General features: G+C 52.6%; 1 protein-coding gene across 1 annotated transcript in view; it reads right to left on the minus strand.

Moving 5' to 3' along the window:
* Nucleotides 1-12,541, minus strand: part of LOC119096592 (metabotropic glutamate receptor) — a 49,291-nt gene that overhangs the window by 31,112 nt on the left and 5,638 nt on the right. The window contains exons 3-4 of the mRNA XM_037219494.1: nt 8,689-8,825; nt 3,550-3,695 (exon numbers count right to left, since the gene is read on the minus strand). Of these exons, the coding sequence (XP_037075389.1) occupies nt 3,550-3,695; nt 8,689-8,825 (283 nt within the window). The remainder of the gene's footprint in view (nt 1-3,549; nt 3,696-8,688; nt 8,826-12,541) is intronic.

Genomic DNA, 12,541 nt, shown 5'->3' on the forward strand with positions numbered 1-12,541 from the left:
AGCCCGACTAGAAGCTCATAACCAGTGTCAATCAGGCAGTGATCGCGGGAAGGCCAAACGCGTCGGGAGTTCACGTTGCTGGCAGTTCGAGACATGATATTGGAATTTGCACGAATGGGTCGAGCGGCCAGCACGGGGGAGGTACGTTGGCAACACGTGATGGTCATCAGCGACATGCGGCACTCATGTGTCGCCGTGTGTCGCATAAAGCAGCCTAAACAAATCATTTATTGTGATTCCCACTTGACGAAGGGGAGACCAGTTTGCTAGGGACGACCAACCGGCTGCACTTAAACGTGCAATGTTATACTGTAGCTGCACGCAGCACACAACCCGCGGGACGGCAGCCTCATTCGTCTGCGCACCAGCAGCCCTTCCCGAACGTTCAAGCCAGCACAGTCTCGTTGAGTCGATATGAAGCACCAAAGCTGTGAAAAACGTACGGTATAGGCATATGTTTGGCGCTTGCACACCGCCCGCTCACTCCATTAGCTTAGTAAGAACCCACACGACACCCTGCGTCGGGCGTAAAAGCTTATCAGATGCCAGCTGCTGGATAGATGTGCAAGTATCCGCATCAGATCGCGGAACCCCTGCGAGTGCATGCATGCAGAAGGAACCCTTTTGATGAGTTCGCCTTACGGGTACTACCGTGCGTGAAGTAGTGGTGGGTGGACGGTTTTTACCTGTCAAGCGATGTGACATGTGTCACCCAGGTCAGACGTCCGGGGCGCAGCGCCGCTGCGGCACCGTTCCTTTCCTACTTACTCAATAGTCCAGTGCAAGACGCGGATGTCGCTAGTCCCGACCCAGTCGTCAGTTTCCGGTCATGCACTTGGATAATTGCATCATGGCTCACCTACTTAGCGAAATTGAGTCTTACGGGGTGCCTTGTCCCGCATGGAAGTGAAATGGTTATGGTGACTGCTAAACGGACCTGCCCCTTCGCCTCCATGAATTAGTTTGAACGTGGTCATGAGGCGCAAACTTTATTGACGATAATTATTAACAAGATTGTAAGGGGTTCACGATACTGGTGTTAAAGATAAGCCTGCCATGCTTGGCTGTTGCAGGACCCAGCAAATACAGCTCAACGTATGCATCTCATACAGGAAGAGCAGAGCAGAGCAAAGGTATAATGGTGGTACCCCTAAAAGAGCATAGACCCCCCGCAGTTTGAAGCTGCTTTGGTAAAAAATAACGAGATAACAAAGGCCACATGCATTTGTAGAAGTGGAATATACATAAGTGCACAAACGCGTCTCCTTTCTTTATCAGGAGTGCCTCGTGGACACCATCTAGCCTGTCGTATAGGAAGCAGAACGCGGCTCAAAGATGGTTGTCAGACACTGATCTATGAGGCTATATGGTTTGAGCGATGTAGTGCAGGAACTTACTGACAGCTTGCATCATGCAGCGAAAATGCTAACGAGCCTCGACGCGTCAGTGAAATAGCGCGAACTAGCAAGCCAAAGGAGCTGAAACCCAACACCACACGCCCACTTGCGTTCATCCCACGCAGGTCTACCGCTGGGCCGGCATGCTTCACGCCTAGGTGAGATACCGTGTTCATCGCCCTGCCGTGAAATTGGCCTCGGTATAAATAGACGGACCTCGGCGCGCCTCACAGGGTGCGACCCACATCTTCGCCCTGCCCAGTCTGCTCTCAATTCCACCGAGACTGATCGACCCGCGTCGGCATAGATATCAGCCATTGTACGCTGAGCCGTTCTCCTCGGAGACAAGTTCCCGAGAAGTTGGCGCGCTTTTACGAGCCCGCGCCAAACGCGACCCATCATCGAAGGTCAAGCATTAAGAGACAGGGACGCACTGCACTGACGCACGCAGACGCACTGCTTTACTCAGTGCGGTTAGGAATGTCATTTAGGCCCATCCAAATGTCGTTTTTTTTTGTCACGGGGTCTGGTGCTGAGACAGAGAAGTCATAATTGCTGGTAAATTGGACGCTGCAGCAAAAAAATGAATGGAAATATGATACGTACGGTGAAAGATGGATTGGAAATATATAAAGATACACATCGGACAGGGTGTCGCTTTTTAAAATTGGTTGCGGGGCTCAGCTAAAAAGGCCAGCCTAACTTGCACCCTAAAACTTGATCTCCCCCCGGATTTAGGACACTTTAATATGTGTTCTCAATTTGAAAAAGTAAAAAAGGTTTTAAATTTTGTAGGTTCAAAACTAGTTTCTTGCGAAGGAATAGATTTTCATTCTATCTTGATGCAAGCCACCTTTTGTGAGGCGTTAGAAGGGGGTGTAAGTCACAGGCAAAAAAAACAACATCTGAATATATCTTAGTCAGGAATCGCTGATGACTAGCACTGTCGCCGATCGTGTATTAAACCGCCAAAGCCACGATCAGTGCAATAAATACACTTGCTCCGGTTGGGGAAAACATGCGTTTATTGTTATGTGGGCCACCCCGTACGTTTAATAGCAGCCGCATGTTGCAGTCGATCATTTTATACACCATTTCACTCGATATCATTTGAAAAGTATGTCAAACATTTACAGACTGGGTTAACATATGAAGAAGTTAGCGCGACAAATCATTTGGTACCCACGGGATACTGTTTGGTCCCAAAAATAAATATGCTACTAATAGTGATGTGTTAAGGTACCTACTGCTACCTACTACCTAGTACATCAATAGATAACATAACTGTCCAGTGTACATTTGCCCCGGTATCCCCCTTTGCTCATGTGTAATGAGGGGCCTGAGGCATATATATATATATATATATATATATATATATATATATATATATATATATATATATATGGAGTACAAGATGATGTTAATGTGCAGCATACAAAATGGGAATACGGGAGACAATGATATAAATGCATAGCATATCATTAGGAAACATGGAAGGAAATGTGGATTTTACATGATATATATGGTGGAATCAATTAAAAAACATGAAAGCTTGTGCGCTATATATTTTGCGCCATTTAACGAGCTGTCCTTGAAGAAAAGGACTCCACACATTCGTTCTTCCACACCATCGTGGCACTCGTCATCCATACTCGCTAGTTAGCACGCAGACCGCGCCGTAACACAGTGAAATGCACCACCCTCCCGCACGCGTTCCTCCTCAGGACCTTGACACCAGAGACCCGACCATGACCTTGCATCACTGCGATGGATGTATTGTCTCCAAGGCGCCGTAATCAGTGTGTTGGTAAGATCTGTGGCGCGCGCTCGGCACGTGTGCGCTACTGGGGGCGCCCGCCGGACAGAGTTCGGAGCAGAAGAGAGGCACACCGCGTCGCAAACGCCTCAGGGGAAGGAAACTTCCGTGCCAACAAGTTGGGCGGAGTGTTATTTGCTTGCTAAGGGTGTCACTGCTTCAAGACGCCAAAGTCCTACATTCTAATGAGTGCAACGGCCATTGCAGCTGACAACAGCGGTGCCTTGAGCTTCAGTGGGCGGTGACTGTCCGGACCACGTGGATTTTCTCCTCGCATTGGAACGTCTCCATAAAAAGCTCGACAGGTTTTCATCCCTGCACCTGCCAATGACTTACCTGAGGATCTCCAGGATAGCGGTGGCCTGGTTGACGTCCGACGGCACAGTTCTGAAGAAGTAGCTGTATTTCGGGCCGCTCAGCGTCGTTGACGTCGACAGGTAGCTGATCTGCGGCACCTCGAAGTTCCGCAGAAGATTGGCCACCTGCGTCAAGTTCGCGACATCCGTGACATAACCCACGACAGGGCCGTCATCCGCCGTTGACCTGGCAGTGCAACAGTGAAGATGACGCAATTAGTCCAAACGCTGGGTGTCGGGCGTCCAGAGCAGAAGATGGGTTGTGCGTCATTTGCGTAGCCTTCGTGTGTTGCATCCCCAAACAGTCGCGGAACTGTGCGTCGGAAGTATGCGTTGAGGCAGAGTGACTGGTCACACTATTGCCAGGACCGAATTGTACTGCTATATGATAAAGTGTACCACATATTACCCCGGGAGACTTGAACAATACGAAAAATTGCATGACGATGACAAAACTACAGCGGCAACTGATCACTGTTCGACGGTGCGGCGCGAGCTGCTCTTCGGCTGAAAGAGGCAGCTTCCCGACGCCTGCGGAGAAAAGCCGGCGCGGTGACCGTGGCTGAGTTTGCGGACCGGAGGCGTGGTTTTTAAGTCCAGTGTCCAAATCCGAATGGTCTTAATATTTACATCAACTCACCCATGGCTTCAAAACGAATCCCGAGCAGTATTACTGGTCGTTTTTAAAATGTGTCACGATTGAGTCATGCATATTACCAGTCTTGTATCACTGAGCGGACTTCCGTGCTGGATGACACGGCTCGCGCTGCCGCGTCGAATGACGCCTTTGCTCTGAAATTGGCTTATATCCGTGTGCAGATGTGCCGTGCTACCCAGTCGAGTCACTGAGCCAGCTGCGGGTCTCAGAGGCAGCCGTGCGATCCGCGATTGTTATGGTCGGTCCCAGCGAAGACCTGTGGGACTGACATCAGTGCCCGCGTAATCACTGAGTGTGCGGACGAGTTAGTCGCTCCGCCCACCAGGATTTGTAATCTTTCTGTGAGTTTCGGTGTCTATCCGGGGAGGTGGAAGTAGGCAAACATCATACCAGTTTATAAGAAAGGCGACAAAAAGGAACCGGCAATTTACGGGAGCATATCCCCGCTTCCCTCTTTTCGGAAAGATGCTCTAACAGATTGCGTGTGATGAGCTATTCCGACACATCTCGCCCGTGTTGTTCCATCAGTCCTCAAATCCCGTTTATACTACTGTGCGCTGTGCATTGATTGCATCTTATTTAAACGACTTCAGCCCGTTAGTGGAGCGCTGCTCTGTGGACAACAACAGACAAGAAATAAATAAACAAAAACCTGGAAGATAAGCATTAAACCCAATCGGTTGCCTGAGGTGTTTATGGAGACCGCACTCTGATACAGCCGAGCAGCGATCTCGGCGGCTCCTCAAGGCGCTCACAAGCCGGTGGAATGCTCGAGTGTTCCTAGTGATGTTCCAGTCCCGATGTTCCAATGACTCGCATTGTCCCAATGACTGCGTGGCTCCCGCCAATCGTGGGCCAGCGCTCGCGCCATTACTCGGCTGATCAGTCTCCGTGAATGCGGCGTAAGTGGTGAGCGCACTCGCCGTGGCCGGCAGAAACCAGCCATCATCTGACCTGGCGGGGTCGATCGACACAGCCCTGTGTGTCCTGACCTTCGCGGGGGGGGGGGGGGGTACGCGCTGCGCCTGCTCGCCAGTTAAAGGCGCGCGGTCCGAGCGCTCCCATCCATAGGTCCCACCAAGACAACAGCGCACTGTTAGCAACGCGTACGGGCTCCAATTGTCCCATTTGTTCGCTATACATTGGTCAAGGCTCCTACTTGTCGGGTTGCTGGGCGTATCCCTGTATTCATCTTTCTCCAGACATGTCTCTTTTCTTTCTTGACTCTGGATCAATACTAGATAACAAACATTCAGTCAGAACAAATAGGATACGCAATATCTTGTTTATTTAAGTTTCCTCTGGCTACCTTGAGTTTAGGCGTTGGCATCAGAAAGGTGAAAATGTTTGAGTCTGATCGAATGTTATGCCTTGCACACCATGTGATGCCCTGTACAAAGGCCAAAAAATGGATACGCCGTTTGTTTGCCGTTTCCTAATTAGATCAAGCTGTTAATTCTTAGCGCTCTGAATCCACCACCTTTTAAAATATGTCTCAGTTAGAAAATGTGACTTGCCCAGCATCCAAAGCTTACGACGTATTATCCAGAGATTAAACCATAGATCAAACTAGATACCCCGGAGCCCAAAACCACTTAGTTATAACACTTGCACATCTCAACCACGACAGCCTCCAGTGTGCTGTGTTTCACGACCATGCCTAGCTCATCCAGACTGATTTATGCTCCGCTCTCTCCGCCCGATCCTGACCCACCGCGTTGTCCCGCCTCCATGGTCCATTTAGGGTCCCGAAAATTGGTTTCATTTAGATACGAGCCGTCTCCGGATGGCGACGCGACCCCAGCACCGAGTGGCTTCATCTCCTAGCTCCTATCGCTGACTTCCAGCAGTCGACGCCAGTGTGTGGGGGGAGGCCGGCGACGGGGCCAGGGATCAGAACCAGCCGACGCCAGTGTGTAGGGGAGGCCGGCGACGGGGCCAGGGATCAGAGGCAGCCGACGCCAGCGTGTGGGGAGGCCGGCGACGGGGCCAGGGATCAGAGGCAGCCGACGCCAGCGTGTGGGGGAGGCCGGCGACGGGGCCAGGGATCAGAGGCAGCCGACGCCAACATATAAGGCAGGCCGGCGAGGAGGCCAGGGACCAGGGGCGCCAATATCGACGGACAAAGCCAGCCGTCGCCGCCTGCCTATCGGCCCACATATCACACCGCCCCAGGCTGTGCGGGCCATGGCACCAGTTGCCGTTTTTGTCAGCTGCTGGTGACGGGCGCAGTAGGAGGCGTCGGGCGCATGGGGTGACGCCGGCGGGTTCATCCGCGCTCCGGACCGGCACATGATCTATTGGATCGATTGCTGGTCGCCGGACGGATTTGCGGAGAGATACGAGAACTGAAATGAGGCTGAGGCGACTTGGTGGCGTGGTGTTCAGTTAGGCCACAGTTCTGTCGACGACTGTGGTATGTCTGGCCAAATGGGAAGGCTTTAGAAAAGTTTGCTTGCTTGTCATAGATACTCTAGAAATTGATGAGATACTCGTATGTAGGATTTTGAAAAGCTTGATGGGAAAAATTCCTCGTCTTTGTTGCATACGAGGGCAGTTCAGTTGGGACGTATATATTCATTGCAGTTAGCCCTTTGAGCAGTAATTGTTACCACTTTTGAAAGTCTTCGCGTGTTGTGAGCCCCGTGTCTGATGAATTACAGCTCTCTTCTGCCGCTCCTGGGGCGATTATCAATGTTTAAAATATCACAACATGATGACGCCTTATGTGTTTGTTATCAACCTTATGCAAATGGCCAATGATTCACACTGACTGTCTCACTCCACATGGTCTAATGGGCGTTGTTGGCACTGTGAAGCCTATCCCCTAGTTGTTTCTTTGGTGCGTATCAAGTTGCATTATATTGCCATCGAATGGTTCGGGTTATTTTTCCCATTTCAGATGTTACAACTATAATTTATGAATTTGCACTTCTTATGCTGAAAATAACCGGCATTCAATGAACCGGCGGGCAAGGGCTACGCGAGGATGTCAATGAAAAATTGAACTGCATCATGACATCGATGTCTAGAAACCTCTACAATTTCTTAGGCATGATGAGGATCGGTTACCTTCAATAGTACACTCAAAGTGCCAAAAAGCAGGATCATAAGTCATTCCCTACTTACATCAAGCAGAGCTTGCTCAAACGCAGCTGCGGCACAAACGACCAGCGCTATAAGGCATTCGCATCTCCTTTTAACATATCAGCATGTTCAGCGGCCTTAAAGAAAGCCCAGGATTATCGGCTGTGATACTGAAATCTGACACTACTCGTGCCGACGGAGCGCCCAGTGACGTCTACACACAGCTGACGGCTGCTGGGTGTCATCTGACACCACACCGACGGAGCGCCCAGTGACGTCTATACACAGCTGACGGCTGCTGGGTGTCGGCTGACACCACACCGACGGAGCGCCCAGTGACGTCTACACACAGCTGACGGCTGCTGGGTGTCATCTGACGCCTCCGAAGAGGTGATGGCGGGCGTGCGGCTATCCTCACGTGGGTGATGACGCCACTAGTGTTCTGACCACTTCAGCAAGATCAGAGGACCTCGCCGGTGGGGGGGGGGGGGGGGGCTGGAGTGTTGCCATCACTGGTGAGGCGACAGCGGCCTGTCCTTGCCCACATGTCGTCGACAATGGTCCGGGATCACCGGCATGGACGAAAAGTACTGGAATGTTCTCACCTGCATGGATGCGAACAAGACTGCACTCGCCTGCGCGGGGACTACACTAAAATAGCCTCGCCCAAATGCAGCCTATGGCAGCCTCTTTTCACCCATTTGCGGCCTACAGGGGCGCGTCTTCACTCATATGTGCCCGAGAGCGCCCTATGTGTCTTCACATATGTAAGAAACAAAACGCCAGCAGTGCCCGAAGCGCACCTGCATGCAGCCGACGGTGTCATGTGCTCACCTGTACAGCTTGACAGTGTGCTGTTCTCACCTGTGCAGCCCGGCAGTTTGCTGTTCCCACCTGTGCAGCCCGGCAGTTTGCTGTTCCCACCTGTGCAGCCCGATAGTGTGCTGTTCCCACCTGTGCAGCCCGACAGTGTGCTGTTCCCACCTGTGCAGCCCGACAGCGTGCTGTTCCCACCTGTGCAGCCCGACAGTGTGCTGTTCCCACCTGTGCAGTCCGACAGCGTGCTGTTCCCACCTGTGCAGCCCGACAGCGTGCTGTTCCCACCTGTGCAGCCCGACAGCGTGCTGTTCCCACCTGTGCAGCCCGACAGTGTGCTGTGCTCACCTGTGCAGCCCGACAGTGTGCTGTGCTCACCTGTGCAGCCCGGCAGTGTGCTGTTCCCACATGTGCAGCCCGACAGTGTGCCGTTCCCACCTGTGCAGCCCGACAGTGTGCTGTGCTCACCTGTGCAGCCCGACAGTGTGCTGTGCTCACCTGTGCAGCCCGACGGTTTGCTGTTCCCACCTGTGCAGCCCGACAGTGTGCCGTCCTCACCTGTATGGAAACGGCGCTGGACTGTCCTCCGATGACGCCCACCATGCGCTGGTAACTGCCGTCCCCGTATACCGGTGGTTTGCCGTCGCCGCACACAAACTCTGACCGGTGGTGCGTGTTGACGCGGCTGAAGAAGCCTGCCGAACGACGCGCGTATCGGCGTCAGCGCGTCGTCAACACGGCACGCCGAACAACATCGTCAGCTCCGGAAGATTGGCGTCCACGCGGAGTGCTTCTGCGTGCCACGACTGGAGAGCGAATGCACAAGCGCGCTAGTTTCCCTCGTAATTGCACATTTTCCAAGCCTAGGCGCGGATTACCGCTAGGGGCGGTCCCCAGCCTCTCTCGCGCGGACGGTTAAGTGCGGCCCTGACCCCGTTAGCAACAGGGGCGCCGGCGGAGCAGATGACGCTGTCCGGTTTTGTTTGAGCACGGTGTGGTGTCCAGGGGTGCCATTTCACGGTAGACATGCTGCAGAGATGGCCTGCGAGAGGCTCTGACGCGGCCGGCCCACAAAGCCGGGCCCGACGCGTGCTGTTGACGGGCGCGCTGAGAGGGTGTCAGTGGTGACCGGGGGATGCTCCGCCGCAGTCGGAGCCGGCTGAGCTGCCCAGTCAGAAGCGCAGCTGGACGCGCGTCACAGCCAGCCTGGTGGAGCGACAGGGGTGCAAGACTTGTGTTCGAGCTCCTTTAACCCTTTAATCAACAGGCTCCGCTTAACTCGTTCGTTTGTTAAAAAGAAGGCGTTGTTCCATTCCAAAAGCGACGATGCTGGTGAGGCGAGATCACTCGCAAGGTGTTGAAGTGTAGGTCTATTGGCAGTCGCAAGGAAGGCTTTTACTTGCGCAGTGGCTGAGATATTATTACAGTTACATTCGGAGATGACAATCGCGAAAGATCACCAGCGTTAGTGCTGCACAAAGATGCTGAGTTAGTGGAAGGTACGGCGTTTGGACGCATCCTGTTAGGAGGTCCGAGAATGCTGAACGGTATGCGATGGGGGCTTCGTGACGCGCTCAGCTGCTGAGGGGTGTCTTCTGTCTTACAACCTGGCAGGAAGAGCCGGGCATCGTGGAGAATCAAACCCCGTGTCCCTGATTTCTCAGAAGCGCAGCCTAACCTGTCCACCACTGGTACCCCCACACTGAACGACATGAAACGTGCATTCCATATATTATCTACATACATATATATGTGTATATGTATACTTATATTTATTTATTTATTTATTTATTTATTTATTTATTTAATTATTTAGTTATCTATTCATACCATGGTATACTGCAATAAAGTATTAGTAGAGTTACTTGAGATATGCTATAATACTTTACCGGGAATTCATTTAATGCCATGCCGTCTTTTATTAATGCCATCACAATAACACAATTGGCAACGCGAATATAGAGAATGAATTTATGGGGACTCAATTTGATCCTGTCTGACGCACAGCCGGGTTATTAGTCGGATTCCTGTAGCGTAACCTAGCAACACGCCTGACGTGAAGGCGCCGCTGGCAGACTGGCGACGGCGGCGGATGTAATATCACACCCCGCGCCTTTGAGCCGCCAACTGGGCGTGGCTGCCTGGCTTAAGACATCGAAACCCCCACTCGGGCATGAAATTATTAAATTGCGCTGCCTACAGGCTGTGTCAATGGGAGAGATTGCTTCGCATGCAGTGCTTGCGTCTTCCAGCCTTTCCTTTATTTTGCGCTATTATTTCGCCGATGCCACAAAGCTGAATACTGTCAGCCTGGATTAAGATCTAGTCCACCAACATCGATCCAACGCGTCCAGTGATCTGAGGAGACCGCATCGGCTCCGGAAATGGATTTCAGGTGATATCTGTCGCATGATAGTACAGCTAAAACGCTTGAAAAGAATAGTCCACATTTAAAGTTCTTGAAGCAAGCATGAGATGTGATGAAATATGCTCACTTATAGCTATTGGTATGCTTTCAGGTGGAAAAGGATGCTCTAGGCGGTGCAATTTTTCTGCTAAGTAAAGATGTTCCTCAACGGGTCGTTGTTTGATTACGTCATCGTACCTTGCACAACACTGACTGAGAGCCAGTTGGCGGCCGCTTCACCCGGAAATCGTGCTCACGAACGCCAGATATGACCGACTTGACAGTTATATGTGTATTGGCCTGGATCGCCACAAGGCCAATGGAATGGCAGGATTTGAATGACGTTATAGCGTCATGGATGCCTAGATGACCTTGAAAGAGTCTCCCCGAAAAAGTCTGCTCATCTTCATGGGCTGCTTAAGAAACTAGCCGGGTTTGCGTTTTAAGAAGGACAGGGCTGTGAACTGCACGGAATGATCTGCAAGATGACTTATTCAGTTCAGCATGAATAGCTCCATGCCAATGTGAAACACTCCCGTGAACTGGGGTGGGGCGCGGCCATCCCTGGCTGCCAGTCACTCCTGCTTTGCTGCAGCCTGCAGTTCGGTCTTGTTTGCACTGGGTGCTGGTGCAGAACAGGCTTATTAGCGTCGGTAACCAGTCAGCAAACTAGTGATTTTGTATAATTATTGAATGGGAACAAGGCCGAGAGGCAGAATTCGAATCTGCACGGAAGAACACCCGCCTCATTTCTGAAGATCCGCGGACTAAAAAAACAATGTCTCTTCTTGTGGCCGGAACATATCTTTAAAAAAACGTTGCCAGATTTTCCCAACAGCTCACGAAGGTTTGTCAAGGCACGGCTGACAGCTGAGGGGGGGGGGGGGGGGGGGGTGCGGCAGGAGCAGGACCGCCGGCGTCTGACTCAGCCGACTCGTCGCGTCTGGAGCTTTGACGGCGGCGGTGTGACTTAGAGGGCCGTGCGGTGGCCGCTGACTGAGGCTCTGCTCGGCGGTGGTGCCACCGAGAGGGCCGTGCGGTCGCCGCTGACTGATGACCGAGAGGGCCGTGCGGTGACCACTGACTGAGTCTCCTCCCGGTGGTGATGTGACCGAGAGGGCCGTGCGGTGGCCGCTGACTGAGGCTTCTCCCGGTGATGGTGTGACTGAGAGGGCCGTGCGGTGGCCGCTGACTGAGGCTCCTCCCGGTGGTGGTGTGACCGAGAGGGCCGTGCGGTGACCGCTGACCGGGGCTCCTCCCGGTGGTGGTGTGACTGAGAGGGCCGTGCGGTGACCACTGACTGAGGCTCCTCCCGGTGGTGGTGTGACTGAGAGGGCCGTGCGGTGGCCGCTGACCGAGGCTCCTCCCGGTGGTGGTGTGACTGAGAGGGCCGTGCGGTGACCGCTGACTGAGGCTCCTCCCGGTGGTGGTGTGACCGAGAGGGCCGTGCGGTGACCGCTGACCGAGGCTCCTCCCGGTGGTGGTGTGACCGAGAGGTCCGTGTGGTGACCGCTGACTGAGGCTCCTCCCGTCGGCGCCCTGGTGCCGCCGTCGTCGCGCGGTCGGTCGCGTAGCATTAAATCGGCGCTGTGTGTGGTATGATGCAGCGGGAGCTTTGGTGAGCCGTATTTGAGAGAGCTGCACCTGTTTTATCCCCTGGTAGTAATGCATTAGCATTTGGTCTCACGAAATAATTAAGATCGCGCGTGGGCACGGATGAAAATTTTCTGACAAGTGTTCTCTTGAATAGCTTGTAAATGTGCGTTCGTTATTTGCTGAGACTTGTTTGGTAGTTGTCTTCTGTGCAATTTCACGCTTCCTTGTGGTGGTGTAGTGGTATGTCTGTACGTATGTAGTATGTAGTGGTTAGTGTAGTGTATGTATGAGTGGTATGTAGTATTTGCCAACCAATCGCAAGACTGTGGACTCCAAGTTCCGATCTGTCAAGAACTCTCGAAACCGCGGTGTATGGCTGTGCCATGTATATCAATGATTTTGAGGCTC

Source organism: Pollicipes pollicipes, unplaced genomic scaffold, assembly GCF_011947565.3.
Source record: "Pollicipes pollicipes isolate AB1234 unplaced genomic scaffold, Ppol_2.1 Scaffold_4295;HRSCAF=5057_pilon_pilon_pilon, whole genome shotgun sequence".
In the NCBI taxonomy this organism is placed as follows: Eukaryota; Metazoa; Arthropoda; class Thecostraca; order Pollicipedomorpha; family Pollicipedidae; genus Pollicipes; species Pollicipes pollicipes.